At 42.0% G+C, this 17110-nt stretch overlaps 1 protein-coding gene across 1 annotated transcript; it reads left to right on the top strand.

Annotated features, from left to right (window-relative positions):
• The first annotated feature begins 12836 nt into the window (after window positions 1-12836).
• LOC113745763 (trichohyalin-like) lies at window positions 12837-15973 on the top strand. Its single transcript, XM_027278691.1, has one exon. It carries the CDS (start codon window positions 13017-13019, stop codon window positions 14649-14651), a length of 1635 nt encoding a protein of 544 aa, XP_027134492.1. The 5' UTR covers window positions 12837-13016; the 3' UTR covers window positions 14652-15973.
• Window positions 15974-17110: the final 1137 nt, after the last annotated feature.

The raw sequence follows: 17110 nt of genomic DNA on the forward strand, positions 1-17110 counted from the left end.
TTATGTATAAGCAAAAACTGCAAAGGACGGCTGTCATGCAAAATCTGCAGCCGAACACATCCCAGTGTGCTTCACATGAACTTTGAAGTTAAAAATGAAGACTTGGCAGGGTCACCACGCATCAAGGAGGTATCATCTAATATTTGTGGGCAAAATGGGGCTGGTAACTCTAACTGTGCATTCTCAGTTTTACCTGTTCAAGTGAAGTCTGTTAAGAGCAACAAAGTCATTGATACTCGAGATGCTCTTCTCGATCCAGGCAGTTCAGCAACATTCTGCACAGAAAGGCTGGCTCATCTGTTTGGCTTAGCAGGAAAACCAACAACTGTGTTGCTGAGAACAATGTCACAGGAAAGACCTATCAGGAGTACAGTGTTAACAGGGCTCGAGGTGAAGGAACTTAAAGGTAACAACCTTATTCCCTTACCTGAAGTCTACACTCAGAGGTCCATGCCAGTAACAAAGGACAACATCCCCACAAAGGAGGACTCAAAAGAATAGTCCTACCTCAGTGACCTTCAGTTACCACAGATAGACTCTGATATTGACCTGCTCATTGCAGCAAATGTGATGGAACCCTGGCAGGTGATCAACTCACAAGGAAGCGGGCCCTACACTATGAGAACCCTGATAGGATGGGTGATTAACGGCCTACTAGAAGGAAGCAGCGGTAAAGGTGTGGACAAGGCCACAGTGATCTCCTTGGTTGACCTGCAAGAACTTCTGGTAAGTCAATACAACACTGATTTCAATGAGAAGGTCTATGATGAAAAAAATTAGATGTCAGTGGAGGACAAAAGGTTCCTGAACATTGCTAATGAATCGGTTATGGTGAAGGAAGTTAATTATTGCATAAATTTACCTTTTAAAACGGATAACATCATAATGTCTAACAATCATGTGATTGCAGAGCAACGCCTTTTGAGTCTAAAAAGAAAGTTCAAAAGAGATCCAAACTAGCAAAGGGAGTACGGCGAGTTCCTTGGTGACATGATTCAAAAAGGCTACGCTGAAATTGTTCCCCCAGCACAAGTGAACAGGACTGAAAGTTTTGAACTGAAAGTTTGGTATATACCTCATCATGGGGTGTATCACCCAAAAAAGAAAACAATTAGGGTCGTTTTTGAGTGTGGTGCATCATTCCAGGGAACATCCCTGAACTCTGAACTACTCCAAGACCCCAATATGATGAACACGCTGATAGGAGTGCTGGCACGATTTCGACAGGAACCAGTAGCAATGATGTCAGATATACAGGCCATGTTCTGTCAGGTCAAGGTAATGGAAAGTGATACAGACTTCCTGCGATTTTTATGGTGGTCACAAGAAAACATACATAATGCACCTGAGGAATTTCGGATGACTGTTCACTTATTTGGAGCTGTCTCCAGCATTGCCAACTTTGCACTCAGAAAGACCGCACAAGACAACGCGAACAGCTTTTCTCCTGAGGTAACAAGCACAATCATGTAAAACTTTTATGTGGATGACTGTTTAAAATCTGTGCCCACAGAACAGGAAGCAGTGATCTGATCTCAAACCTCACCACAGTCTGTCATAAGGGAGGATTCCATTTTTCTAAGTGGATAAGCAACAGCAGAGCCGTCCTTGCTGCTATCCCACCAGAAGACAAAGCTGGTGGTAGGAGGTAAAGGAGTTGGACTTAAGCAAAGATCAATTGTCCATGGAACGAGCCTTAGGACTTCAGTGGTGTGTACAACGTGGCGCTTTCAAGTTCAACATCACCATTAGCGACCATGCACATACCAGAAGGGGCATCCTATCTGTGGTAAGCACTATATATGATCCCATAGGCTATCTAGGTCCACTTATCTTGCCAGCCAAACTGTTGACAGAATTTTGGATGGGATGGAACCATTCCTCACATGCTAGTAGAGCAGTGGACAAAGTGGACCAGTAGTCTATCACAGCTTGCAGACTTTGAAGTTCCCCGCTGTTTCAAGCCGAAGGATTTTGGTGAGTTAGTGCACAGCCAGATACACCACTTCTCTGATGCTAGCGAGCTAGGCTCTGGAACAGTCAGCTACCTCGGAATGACAAATTCAGAAGGAAAGGTCCATATAGCATTCCTGATGGGCAAGGCAAGAGTAGCTCCTTTAAAGTGGCAGACTGGAGTTAGCTGCAGCAGCTTTATCAGTCAAAGTGAGTCAAAGCAGAAATACCACCACCAACAGACAAATCTGTGTTTTGGTCTGACAGTACCTCTGTCATAAAATACATCTCAAATGACCACCCTCGCTTCCACACCTAAGTTGCCAATAGGATACCTAGAATTAGAGAAGCCACACAAGTGTCCCAGTGGAGACATGTGGGCACAAAGCTAAACCCTGCTAACGACTGTTCTAGTGCACTGTTTGCGTGCAGAAAGGTTCATGAAAAATCCCAGATGTATCAGTGGACCAGTTTCTCTGGCCATCAGAAGAGGACTGACCAAATTAACCAGTAAGCAGTATTTAACTTTGTGTTGACCCAGAGGTCAGAAAGTCCATAACAGTGAACTCAATTATGTGGACCTGTGAGGTAAGGCCCACAGACAGGTTTCTCAATCACTTTTCAGACTGGCTGAGGTTGAGAGTAGCTGTGGCATGGATCCTGAAAGTGAAGGATGCATTAAACCACAAGATAAAAGAAGGAAAGCACTCAGAAGAACAAAACAAGAAACATATTGCATCCAGAATGTATACAAGGTTGGTCAAAGATAACATGAAAAGATCAATAACAGTTGGCGATCTCAAAAAAGCAGAGAATGTAATACTTACCTACGTACAGAGACAAAGTTTCCCACAAGAGATCAGCATGCTGCAGGAGGGAGCATCCAGTGTGAAAAAAGGAAGCAGCATCTACAGGCTAGATCCAATGTTGGATGATAGCATCCTCATAGTGGGTGAGCACTTGAGAAGAATGCCAGGGAAAAAAAACACCCTGCCATTCTGTCTAAAGACCACCACGTGTCCACTCTGATCCTGCACCACGCGCTCAGGACTTTAGACCAAAGAAAGATCCATCAAACTGATAAAAGAATGAGTTCAGTGGAGCTTCAATCCCCCCACTGCCTCTCCCCATGGTGGGTTCTGGGAGTGCCTCATCAGAATGATAAGGCATGTATTACTTGAAGTCTTGAAGCAGTAAACATTAGAAGAAGAAGGCCTAACCACTGTTTTCTGTGAAGTTGAAGCAATTCTGAACAGCCGGCAAAAGTATCTGATGATCCTCAAGATCTAGAGGCCCTTAAATGTAAATGTAAATGTACTTTATTTATACAGCCCTTTACAACAGTCCTTTCGGTGTACCAAAGTGCTTTACAGTAGATAATAAATAACGAGAACAATAGGTGAAAAACAAACAAAATAAAAACAATAAAAACAATAAAATGCAACAAAATCGAATAAGAAATAATACTCCAAATCATATACTTCTACTCAGAACTAAACCACTTCCCCCTTGAGTCTTTTCAAAACCTGATCTGTACCACAGAAAGCGCTGGAAACAGGTCCAGTAAATAGGTCCATACAACGGTGGCTACTCAAATATCTCCCTCTCCTGCAAGAGCGGCAGAAACGGACAAGGACCAAGAAACTTCATTCCTGGAGACATTTAGTCCGTGAGCGAGAGGGGTTGGTCGTTACCGAAAAAGTGGCAAAGGCTACCATACCTTTTCTGAAAGCCTGGAATCTCAGCTTTTCAATGATGTATGATGGCCATCTGACAAGAGTAGCTGTTTTGAGTTATCACACATAATGTAAGCTAAGGTTGAGAAAATAATGCGTATAAATTAAGCAGACACTGATATAGCTGAAAGTATATATTGGACATATTGGAATATTTTATTTGGTTATGTTTGGTATCATTTTAAAGGGGAGACTCTGAGCTTTCATTTAAATCCTTTTGTGAACATTTTGGATAAGTACAGCCAACCCTGGAGCTCTTCAAACTTTCAATCACACACATTTTCCTGCCTGAAAATCTAAAAACAGTATAACAAATAACAAATGAGACATGGATTCCTATGTTTTAAGGTGTGGTAAACCCAATTATGACATTGCCTTTACTGTAAAAAGTCAAGGTCATGACCTTTAGGCATGGTCAATAAAATTGTATATGATATTTTATGACATTTTCGCATGCATTGTATCATTCAAGGCCACAACACTAATCAAACTCCTCATCGAAATCCTCATCACAGGAATAGGATTGTTCCACATCAGCAAAGTCATCCTTCTGGTTTTTACACTGTCTTGCATGGCATAGGTCAGTGCAGGCCAGGTTGTTGGGAACACACTGACATGATGGAGTGACACAGTCCCTCTTGCATGAGCAGGACAGAAACTCAAGTACTGCTTGTGGACCAATGGAGACATTGAACCAGTCTATGGAGAGCTGCAAGTCACCATCTTGGTCCACTCTAGACCACCCATGCTCAACTAGGGAAGGAACTTCAGGGTTGTTCTCGAGGCATCTTCTCCAGATAGCACCTTGATAGTTAGCTCTGAGACAGTGCTTACTGAGAGAATCTGAGCATGGAGGTAACTGCCAGGATTCTATGCCTATGCTTTGTCCAAGGTCCTTGTGAGAACAGTCACTTTGTTGGAGTCCCAGGGAGCTTTTTAATATAGACAGGTAAGTGCTTTTGTACTCAGCAGTAAGATAATATCTTGAGACAGCTGCTGGGTTCAAGCTGAACCCTTTTGTGCCTCCAGCTGTCTGAGTGTCCCGATTGACAGTTTCCTCTAGGGTCTGGTCAATCGGAACCCTGCCAAATGTGTTTGTTGCACTCAGCTGGGCCGAAAAGCCACCTTCACAGAGAAACATGTACAGATCTGGTTTCTCATGTTCAATGTGGCTCATCTCTGAGTAGTAAGCAGTGAGTGACCTTGCATAATTCAGATTATCATAGGCAAAGGTCCAGGGGATGATTGATCGAATGCTAGCCATGTGCAATGCCCAGTTTCCTTCACGTGATGCCCTCACAAGGTTTAGTACAACCTCCATCATGTCAATATATGACATCCAGAAGCTGGCCAGTGGACCTTGCTGAGATCTGAGATGCTGCAGGAATTCACAGAAGTACTGATGGACCTTTCTGAAAACTATACAGTCAAGTGATTCTTCTACAGTGGTTGATGATATACCCTCAGAAAAGACACTCAAGTCTAGGGGCAGGATATCTAGGAGATCGTGGGTATCAGGATGGTTCTCTGTGAGCCACTGGGGAAACTGATTCCAGACCAGCCTCAGGAGGGCTTCATACATGATTTTGTGGAATCTCAGAGATCTATTGTACTTATGGCCATCCAAAACACCACTGACAGATCCCTCGGCCACAGCTCCAGATTCAATGCATATGTCCCTTAGGCCTGCAGCCTGGAAGCGCTTCCCAATCACACCCAAGAACATACAGATGGTGTAAAACACTCCAAGTCTTGGCACAATGTTGGGAAACCTGTCTCTATGTGCCACAGAATTTCTGTAACTTTACAGTAGAGAGCCTGATCAAAGGTAACTGACATGTTGCTGATGTGTAAGGAATTCATGATTTTCTCACTTTGAAGGAGAATCTCATGAACAGTTGCCATCTGGGTGGCCGGGGCATTGATGGTTGGCAGATAGCTGACAACACTAGGAATAACATCCACAGAGTTTGATGCTAAGATGTTGTAACCTGTCCAGCTAGGGACACTTTGATTTGTGGCAGAGTGCAGTCTGCATAGCAACCATATGAAGTTCTTCTTCAAAGCATCAGCACAGATATCTGTCTTGACCTCAACATAGGATCTAGTTGGAGGACCACACCTAGTTCCCACAGCATACACTGGCAGAGCTGGCAAAGATACAGAGACAGTTCTCTGTTTGCTCTTGGGCACATCACGAGCTGGTTTAGGCAGTTCAGGACCGAACACCCGAGGCTGCACTGCTATACCATTGACCCTATGGGATGTTCCACAGCCTGTCAGTGTCTCTTCCAGCCTGTCAATATTGTCGCAGCCTAGAGCCGTGGACACATAGGGCTTCACTTGGTCTGGAGTAATCCCACCATCCTGTCCTAGCTTGTGCAAGCATAATGAGGTGTCAATTTCATCTAGCATACTGTAGGATACACAATGACCGAATCTATTTAATATTCGGATGAGATTGACATTACCGGTAAGCGACTTCACAGCAAAAGCCAAAATGATGTGCTTGGAAGTCTTGACTTTGACATGAGATATGGCATACACTAGATCCATGCAAAATGAGTCTCTTAGTTGTTGTTCCTTCTCACCAGTGCCTGGTAAGAGACAAGATAGCAATGACTTCACGGAAGAAGGCACAGAGGAATAGGAGTCCAACTCTGTTGGTAGAGGTGGCCATGGCTGGTCCTGATCCAGATGCTTCACATCTTGATGGATTTGTTTTGCAACAACCTGGCATGAAGCTTCAATGCCAACGGTTGGTTTTTCAAGATTGGATATCCTCTTCCTAAGAGCCATATTCTCTTTGACCAGCATTTCACGAGTGAGACTATCAGGGTATATCAGGACTTTCCCATCACTATCAGAAACTGTATGTATTGGTAGTGCCAAATTCTTTTGCCAGATTTCTTAATCATAGGACAGCTGAAGATATACAGGAAGCAGGGGGCAGAGAGAGGAGGAATGACACGCAGCAAGGGGCTGTCCGATGCAGCGAGGACTGTAGCCTCCACATGGGGTGGCCGCACAACACACTACGCTACCGACCGCCCCAAGGCATTCATTTTTTAATGTAAATTCCATGAAAGTGGGGACCTGATATGCTGAAAATGCTGAATACCAACTTTTACTAAAAAATGTTTACCTCAGACTTTCAACTCGACATATCAACAAATTAGAATACAGTTGTCCCTCACTATAACGCGGTTTACCTTTCGTGGCCTTTTTTTGGTGTAATTTTGCATGCTTTTTTTTTTTTTTTTTTACAGCATACTGTACAGTACAAATGCGCATTGTGTTCGGCGTCCTGAATAGCTAAGGGAGTACTGTACAAAATGCGTTCGGCTAGCCAGATTTACATAAATGTTCAATCACTAGCAGTGTGACTCTGAAGTGCTGTATGTTTGCAGTCAGATTGATCATTAAAATTAAATTTGTTAAAAATGTTTGGGCTTGAAAACAGGTTTTGATCTTTGGTTTCATTTACTAATACAGTATTGTACTTATTTTTGTTAAATATGCGAAAGTTTGAACTTTGAGTTTAAATAAGAGAGAAATGTGAGATGTTAATGCCTGTCTGAGAAAAGTGTATAAAAGTGTGTGGTTTGGGGTTTTACAGCCTTAAAACTTGTATAATAATTGTAAAAAATAAAGCTGATTACTTCGCAGATTTTGTTTATTGTGGGTTATTTTTAGAACGTATCCCCCGCGATAAACGAGGGACCACTGTAGTACACTACTGTTTCTGTCATTGAAAAAACGGCATGTCTGATATGAGACTGAAAATCTCCCCCTCCAAATCAGATAATATAGGTAAATGATACATTTTCTGAATCCTGAGGGTCATGCATATTTCAGTGTTTGGATTTTGTTTCTCTGATGCTCCCTGGTGCCACAGAATTAAAAGACAAAAGATGACATAGGCGGAAATGGCAGGAAAATGTGTGTGATTGAAAGTTTGAAGAGCTCCAGGGTTGGCTGTACTTATCCAAAATGTTCACAAAAGGATTTAAATGAAAGCTCAGAGTCTCCCCTTTAAAATGATGCCAAACATAACCAAATAAAATATTCCAATATGTCCAATATAGACTTTCAGCTATATCAGTGTCTGCTTAATTTATACGCATTATTTTCTCAACCTTAGCTTACATTATGTGTGATAACTCAAAACAGCTACTCTTGTCAGATGGCCATCATACATCATTGAAAAGCTGAGATTCCAGGCTTTCAGAAAAGGTATGGTAGCCTTTGCCACTTTTTCGGTAACGGTTTCCATATTTTGAGGCCCTGGCTCACGGTCTAATAGTTGTATTCTGTTTTATTCACTTTGTTTTTATTTTTACATTACAAGCTCATTATTTATACATTTTATTTTTGACTGGCTACTATTATATGTTTAAACTGCTTAAATCGCAATGATAACTTTTAAGGTAGCCTCATCCAATATATACAAGTCAACATTTCTCCAAACTAGCGCCTATTTTAGTAAATTAAGCCTCATTTGCATATTTAGCCATTACTTTTAAGAAAGTCTGCAATACAAGCAATACTTGTCTTAATGTCTGTGATAAACTAGGAAAGTTTTGTGGTGATAGATAGATTTTTTTTAACCCTATTTACCAGTATTTTCTCGCCCGAGAACAAGGCATTAATTATTTTTTTTGATTATATTTTTTTGGCCTTTATGACTTTTTAATCATAGGACAGCTGAAGATAGACAGGAAGCAGGGGCAGAGAGAGGAGGAATGACACGCAGCAAGAGGCCGTCCGATGCGGGAATCGAACGCGGTTCACCTTACGTGGCCTCACTGTTTCACGGATTTTTTTGGTGTAATTTTGCATGCTTTTTTTTTTTTTACAGCATACTGTACACTACAAATGCGCATTGTGTTCGGCATCCTGATTAGCTAAGGGAGTCCCGTACAAAATGCGTTTGGCTAGCCAGATTTACATAAATGTTCAATCGCTAGAAGTGTGACTCTGAAGTGCTGTATGTTTGCAGTCAGATTGATCATTAAAATTAAATTTGTTAAAAAAGTTTGGGCTTGAAAACAGGTTTTGATCTTTGGTTTCATTTACTAATACAGTATTGTACTTATTTTTGTTAAATCTGCGAAAGTTTTAACTTTGAGAGTATTTAAATAAGAGAGAAATGTGAGAAAATGTTAATGCCTGCCTGAGAAAAGTGTATAAAAGTGTGTGGTTAGGGGTTTTACAGCCTTAAAACATGTATAATAATTGTAAAAAATAAAGCTGATTACTTCGCGGATTTTGTTTATTGCGGGTTATTTTTAGAACGTATCCCCCGCGATACACGAGGGACCACTGTAGTACACTACTGTTTCTGTCATTGAAAAAACGGCATGTCTGATATAAGACTGAAAATCTCCCCCTCCAAATCAGATAATATAGGTAAATGATACATTTTCTGAATCCTGAGGGTCATGCCAGTATTTCAGTGTTTGGATTTTGTTTCTCTGATGCTCCCTGGTGCCACAGAATTAAAAGACATAGGCGGAAATGGCAGGAAAATGTGTGTGATTGAAAGTTTGAAGAGCTCCAGGGTTGGCTGTACTTATCCAAAATGTTCACAAAAGGATTTAAATGAAAGCTCAGAGTCTCCCCTTTAAAATGATGCCAAACATAACCAAATAAAATATTCCAATATGTCCAATATAGACTTTCAGCTATATCAGTGTCTGCTTAATTTATACGCATTATTTTCTCAACCTTAGCTTACATTATGTGTGATAACTCAAAACAGCTACTCTTGTCAGATGGCCATCATACATCATTGAAAAGCTGAGATTCCAGGCTTTCAGAAAAGGTATGGTAGCCTTTGCCACTTTTTCGGTAACGGTTTCCATATTTTGAGGCCCTGGCTCACGGTCTAATTGTCCTTGTAGCAGACCACACTGCCCCTCGTGGATTATGGCTACTGGGTAGAATCATAGAGGCCAAATCAGATGCCAAAGATCATGTCCGTGTGGTAAAGGTGTGTACAAAAACAAATGTCCTGGAGAGGCCTGTGACCAAGGACTGCCTGATTTTGGAGGGTGAAGATTCTGCCATAAAAGACTCTTAAAGAACAAAAGATAAGTGTACTTTAAGGTTTGATAGAATAATCAAATTATTTAATTATGTTAACTTGTATATTGAAATAGCTCCTTACCTTTAAGTAATTGTTTTGCATCTACAAGAACAATTAGGGGCCGGCATGTAGGAGCCAATATGAGTTTTTCCCAATGGTGTGTATGTGAATGAATGTATGTGGTGAGTGACTGAGTGTGTCTAGTCCCATCTGGTGCCGGAAGGAGGGTGAAGCCAGAAAGGCAGAGAAGGCCATAAGACCCAGCAGGACTGCAGCCAGCGAAATATCAACAACCAGCCTTGAGAGCAGTGGACGTGTCATTGAAAAAGTCTTTAAAAACCTTCAAAGTGTCTCTGCTGGACTAAACCTAGAGTCACATGTCTGCGAAAGATAGTCAGAGGACATAAGGTGTGATGTGAATAAGTGCTTGTGGTCAAGTGCAGAAGACAAGGTTGACTGGCAACTGTTATGTTTCTATAGCTATAGCTGTCCTTTACAAATAGTGAATTTGTTTTGTATTTTGTTATTACTGCATGTTACGACCCAATGAAGGGGTATGAAAGGAAGTAACATAAAACCAGATTGTAAAGGTTATTAAACAAAAGTATTTTATTAAATGAAAGGTTCAGATTGTTTTAACAAAAGGAGGTGGGGCAAAAAAGGGAACTAAGGGCGAGCAAGTGCTGATAAACGAACAAACAAATATAACCAAAAGAGAACTCTAAACAGAGCCTAATATATCTAAGCAGCAAACAAAACGGGAAAGAAAAACCTCACTAACTAAGCTACTTTCTAATAACAAAAAACACATCAAAACCAGCACTTCTAAACTAATGGGACTAACAGAAATCTTATGTGTAATCAGTAATTCAAACTAAACCCTGCCCAGTCCCAGACGAAATTAAACACGAAACCTCCACAGTTTACAAAATACGAACGAACGAGTGTCAACAGATACGACCAAACGAGGCGAGCCTACGAACCACAAAAACAAGTGAAGCCGCCGCGATGCTCGGGCGGCTGCGGTTTAAATCTCGGTGATGCTGCTGCGGGGGCGCTGTCATTGGCGGCGTGGAAATGATGCCGCACCAATCCTGGCCCCGACGACCATGTTGTCCCCGCCTCCACCAGTTTGGGCCAACCAGGGACCGGGAACCGCACACCTGTATTTACGTATAGGGGAAAAACACCACACACACACACACCTGCGCGGGGCGAAACGGCGACAGCCGTAACGCTGCAATTTAATTTCATTTTGTGCATATGGAAGTCAGTAGCTGATGACATGTGTCACAGACAGGATTGACATCCTCATATATTTGAGACAATCTGATCTTTAGGTAAGTGATAGAGGTGGAGAATCTTACACTGTAGCAACCCGTGCCTAGCAGACATGGAGGAAGAGTGGAACCACCACAACCACTCTATATGCTATATAAATAGATGAATGCATGGAAAAAAGATACTACTTCAAAGACAATAGTGATACATATTGTCTTGCTGCCTGTTGTCAGTGTTGTTTGAGGTCATTATGTGGTGCATTGAGTTCGATTAACTGTTGAGCGACATTATAAAATAATGAATAACTCAGTACTGAGAAGTGTGTATAATCAGTAGTACAAAAATATAAATTAAATCTTTTTAGTGCCTTTTGTTATTATAACACATTCACATTCCTGTACATCAAAAGTGAACTGAAACAATCTCTTTTATTTGAATTAGCTTTCACTTTGATGCAATACTACAGTTTGATCACTGGAGGGCGGTATTACAATGCTTTATAAATACGTGAAACCTTTGCAGTCAAGATTCTGCAAGAAAAGAGTCACAAATCAAAACACTAGAAATAAATATGATAATAAATATGTTTTTCATATCACATACATTAAATACTGTGAAATATTCTACATACTGGGAACTTTTACACACTTTTTACAAAACTGCACAGCCTTTTTAATTTTTTAAACATAGTTGAACTTCTTTTTTCTTTGCAATTATATTTATTGATTTACACTCTATGATTACCTCCTGCTTTATGTGACAACCGTTCCTGTTACAGATATATAGTATGATGCTACACACCACATGTTTAATGTGATGGTATGTATTAGTGCATGTGACATGATGGGTAACCTGCACATTCGTGGAGGCTTTATAGGCTGAAGTGAACAATATATACACATTTTGGAGCAACATATACTGCCAAGAATCTATCTAAATGATCAATATGGAAGTAATGTCTGATTTCAGAATGTTTTGCTGATTTTAATACAAATGTGTATGTATATATAAATATGCATATAAGGTTGTTTTGAGGCCACAGCTTGGGATGTACTGTGTGAGCCCCATGGTGAGGACATCAATGCCATTCATTTGACGTCATCAGCATCAGATTTCTGCATCACAGAGTACATCAACTTCTGTGTCGACAGCATCGTACCCACGAGGAGGATGCAATGCTTTCCAAACAGGAAGAAGAAAGCCTTCAGGGACGGGGACTGGGAGCTACTGAGGAGCGTCCAGAGGGAGCTGAAAAGAAAGCCGAGGAAAGGTAAGGAGGCATATCTGATGACTACAGACCAGTTGCCTTGACGTCCCATGTTATGAAAGTCTTAGAGACTGGTTCTGGCCCATCTGAGACCTCAGGTGACCACCTCCCAACCACCTCCTGAGCACAGTTTAGAGGAGGTGATGGACATAATAAGGGATTCACATTTGCACAAGTTATTTCACAAGAGTCCATATGTATATTTTTGTTATGTATATTTTTTAGAGGTAGAACCTATGTTCTTCCTCCTCAGAGTTTATTTGATCCTAATTATACTGTGTCACAATTTTTACCTCATGCCTGTATAAGTGTTCTGTGTTACTGTGTTGATTGTAATGCTGCTGCAACAAAAGAATTTCCCTTCGGGGATCAATAAAGTACACATATATATAAAACTTTTATTTTGAAAAAAAACTTTTATTTTGAAAAACAGCAGACTTCAAAGGATATCATGACATCATCAACTTTCAAAGGAAACATCACATCAAAGGCCAACTGACCTTGTGACATCACAATTGGAATGTGCACTTGATGTTGCTATGAGACAGTATACCAACACAGCACTGAGAGTCTGAACACAAGATACAAATAACATACACAAGGCACACACCAGACACAAACAACATAGATACAATATACGAACAAAATACAAACAGGGTACACACGAGATACACACAACACAAAGACGATGCACCACTACAGTGAGGTAGGAGAAGCCAGGTGTCCGGAGGGAATACTCCTGAAGGCCCGCTGGTTAAAAAATCATGGTGGTGAACGTGAGGAGATAACATTCAGAAGACCTGATGAGGACTATATTAAGACAGCTGATATCCATCAGCTGTACCAAAACAGCATTGTTAGGGACCTGAACAGCAAAGTCCTTAACAGGATCCACTGTGACATAGAAAATAACCGGATGATTGAAAATAAGAAAATAGAAAAGGAAAGGGCCAAACATGAAAATATGAAGCATGAACAAATGATGTGGCTGAAAAATGAAGAAGCTCAGATGAGAGAGCAACAGGAGTTTCTGAGCAAAAGACTCCAAGCCCAGTCTGTAGCTCAAGCTCAGCGTAGACAAATTTCAGAAAAGGAGCTTGAAAAGAGAAGACAGCAGCACCAGAAGCTGAAGGAGCAGGCAATGCTCAATGAGAGGATTGCGCAAGAAGCCCGGGAGCGCAGTCGTCAGGCAGAAGAACTAGCCAAGTCGAAGAAAAGGGAACTGAGAGCTCGCACAGAAGAGATTTTTGAAAAAAGACTGGACCGTGAGAGAGAGGCCCAATTAGTGCCGCTAGAGGAGCAGAGAACCGAGCTTGCTCGTCTTGAACTGGAAGAGAAGAGGCGCCAAAGGAAGACTGAGCAGGCCGAGAAGTTCAGACAGCTCCAGATACCCAAACAAATAGTTTCAGACAAACTGGCAGCCTTTAAAGATGAGCAGGCTATTAACGTGTCTCTGAGAGAAAGGCAGAGACTAGAAAGGGATGTGGCTTTAATTGAGGCTGAACGTGAAAAGCAGCCTGCAATCGATGCAGAGAGGAAAGCTCAAGTACTTGAGTCCATTGCTGCCCACAGACAAAGTGCGATGTGGGAGACGGAGACCAAGGAAAGAGAAGAGCATCAGAGGGCTGTGGAGGAACGGAAGGCTCAAATTGCGGAGCACCGGCTTTTCTTGGAGCATCAGAGGTTGAGGGCTCAAGAAATCAAAGAAAAAAACATCCAGCTGATACAGGACAATGAAATGATGGCGGCTGAAAAACGTGCTCGCCTTGAGCAGCAAAGAAAGGAAGAGCATGATGCTGCTGTGAGGAAGGCCGAGGAGGTACAACGGAGGGACGAAAGACTCCAGCAACATGTTGCTGGGGAACTTCAGAAGGCCACAGAGGTGCTTCACCAACACCGTGGCAGGGTCATCCTGAGGCCCACCCACAAGCTCCCACCCGTGCACCTCCAGCCCCGTCCTCCCACACGTGTCCCCGCAGTGAGCCCCATCGACGTCCCTTCTACCCCCAGCCATCTCCAGCGCCGTCCTCCCAGACGCGTCCCCGCAGCGAGCCCCATCTACATCCCTGCTACCCCCAGCCATCTCCAGCCCCATCCTCCCACATGCGTCCCCGCAGCGAGCCCCATCTACGTCCCTTCTACCACCAGACGGGTCCCACCCTTTAGCAGTGAGGGGTCCAATTACGTCACGGCACTTACACAGGAGCCACTGCCCAGATTAGGCCGGCCAAGACAGCGGAGTAACCGGACCACAATTAGTTATCTCCAACCGGCAGGCCAGAACCAGGTGTCCTCCTCATACACCCGCTTCCCCCCCATCTGAATACATGTGGACACACACACACACACACAAACACACACACACACACACACACACACACACACACACACAGGCAACACAGATGACAGGATTGCCAGGTTCTGGTTCAGGCCAGACCTGTGTGCATCCTGTCTTTATATATGTTAGGGTTTTCTCCAGGTGCTCTGGTTTGCCCACTTTTAAAACATCTTCAAAGTAAAAAAAACACTTGAACACACACACACACACACTGATATATGAATTAATCGATTATAAGCATTATATAAATGACAAGATTGCCAGGTTCTGGTGTAGGCCAGACCTGTGTGCATCCTGTCTTCATATATGTTAGGGTTTTCTCCAGGTGCTCTGGTTTCCTCCCGTGGATTCACAAAAACCCCCATAAATAATCGATTCCCCTCCTAATCATTTCACCATTAGTAAACATTTGGATCACATTAAAAAAAAAAATCGCAATCATAACGTTTTATTTCTCTCTGTTTCTGTCATTAACAAGAAATGTACATTGTATGGTAGAGGTCTCCCCACTATTTTTGAATAATAAAAAAAAGGAAATAACTCCACCATAATCATCCCTGTCTTTTTAATCTTAAGGATGCTCCAAGATTCTGTTGTGAGAGTGAATATGACCCACAGTGCATCATGGAAAGTGACAAAGACATTGCAGGAGTTACCACTGAGTGACAACATTGAGTTTAAGTACTGAAATAACGCCATATCAAAACTAAAAACTGAGACCTACTCAGCTCTTACTACCAGGGAAGGAGGCTGCTTTCCCGCGGGAAGTGTGCTGAAGATTTCGTGGGAAAGACTGACTGGGTCATGACGATTTTTCCACTTAAGCTCTAAATCTCCCGCTCTTTTTCTGGCACTCCCCGGAAATGTACATCATAACTGTATTAAATCATAAAATTAATATGCTGTGTCATCAGAGAGGGAAACGTGCTCTATTGAAATACAAGCTTCTTGATAAATTACTATAGTCAGTATAGACTATATTTATATAATTCAGTTACTCATTTTTCAATCAAGAGTGTCCTTGATTGATAAATCCATGTTTCTGCATTGTTCCTGTCCTTTTATATTTGTTCTTTCTATATTTTTACAGAGGGCTTTTTTCGAGATCATTCAGAGAGTAAATTTATACCACATTTATGTGTGGATTTGTGCCACTACGAGTGCAATATTTAAGTGATTATAACAACTTTAAAATGATTCAGCTGGGGCGGTGTTTAGCTCAGTTGTGTGAAGGCTCAGTGTTTGCTGCGGAGGCCCAGGGTTCGTATTTGACCTGCGGCTCTTTCCCGCATGTCATTCCCCATCTCTCTCTCTCTCTCTCCCAACATTCCTGTCACTCTCCAAGCTGTCTCTATCAAAATAAAAAGGCCAAAAAAATGATCTGAGATGGAAACGTGATCAGATGCCCATCTTAGACACAATGCATGATGGATATCTGAACATGTCTGCGAAAGATAGTCAGGGGTGGTCAGAGGACATAAGGTGTGATGTGGATGAGTGCTTGTGGTCAAATGCAGAAGACAGGGTTGACTGGTACTGTTATGTTTCTATAGCTGTAGCTGTCCTTTAAAAATTGTTTTGTTTTTTGTTGTTACTGCAATTTAATTTCATTTTGTGCATGTGGAATTAGAGTGCAACTATTAATGTCACATGTGCAGTCACATACACCTGTACAAATGAGCACACAACAATAAAACAAAACATTATTTATTATTTATTATTAAGCAAACCAGAAATGGTCCAAGAGTTTGAGTTTACTTTCAGTCTTCTTACACATAGCAGTCCATCCCCTCAGTGTACACCTGATTTTCTCCATATAGACAAACTAGAAAATCTTTTATCCACAAGTATGACCATGGTGGTAAGTATCAGCTGTCTACCCAGGAGAGTTACAAAAGCTACAAAGTTCTTTTCTGTGATTTAATATTCCAGGTGTGAGGGTGACTCTGGACAGGGCAGTGATTGAGTATGATTGGGTGAGAGGCATACATTCATTGTCCATGACCTCTAATCCTTTGCCAGCTGGCACTGGGTGAGAGGCGGGTACACCATGGACAGGTCGCCAGTTCATCACAGGGCTGACACATAGAGACAACGTCATGCTCACATTCACTTCTACGGGAAATTTAGAGTCACAGATTAACCTGCATGTCACTGGAGAGCCATGCAGACAATGGGGAGGACATGCAAAGTGCACACAGAGAGGTCCCAGCACCAGACACAGAAGGGATTCAGATCCACAACCTTCTTGCTGTCAGGCTGCCCAACAAATGGCATACAGACAGCTACAAAAACTCATACAGAACACCAGGAAATATGGAGAATTATTATTATTATTTGTGTGTATCATCCGTGTGTGTGTGTGTGTGTACAGGAGAAAAAATCAGAGCAGACAGCGAGCGAGGCTACAGAGGTATTACTGTATGGTCAGATTCCTCCTCTAG

This window comes from Larimichthys crocea, chromosome V (genome assembly GCF_000972845.2).
Source record: "Larimichthys crocea isolate SSNF chromosome V, L_crocea_2.0, whole genome shotgun sequence".
NCBI classification, from domain to species: domain Eukaryota; kingdom Metazoa; phylum Chordata; class Actinopteri; family Sciaenidae; genus Larimichthys; species Larimichthys crocea.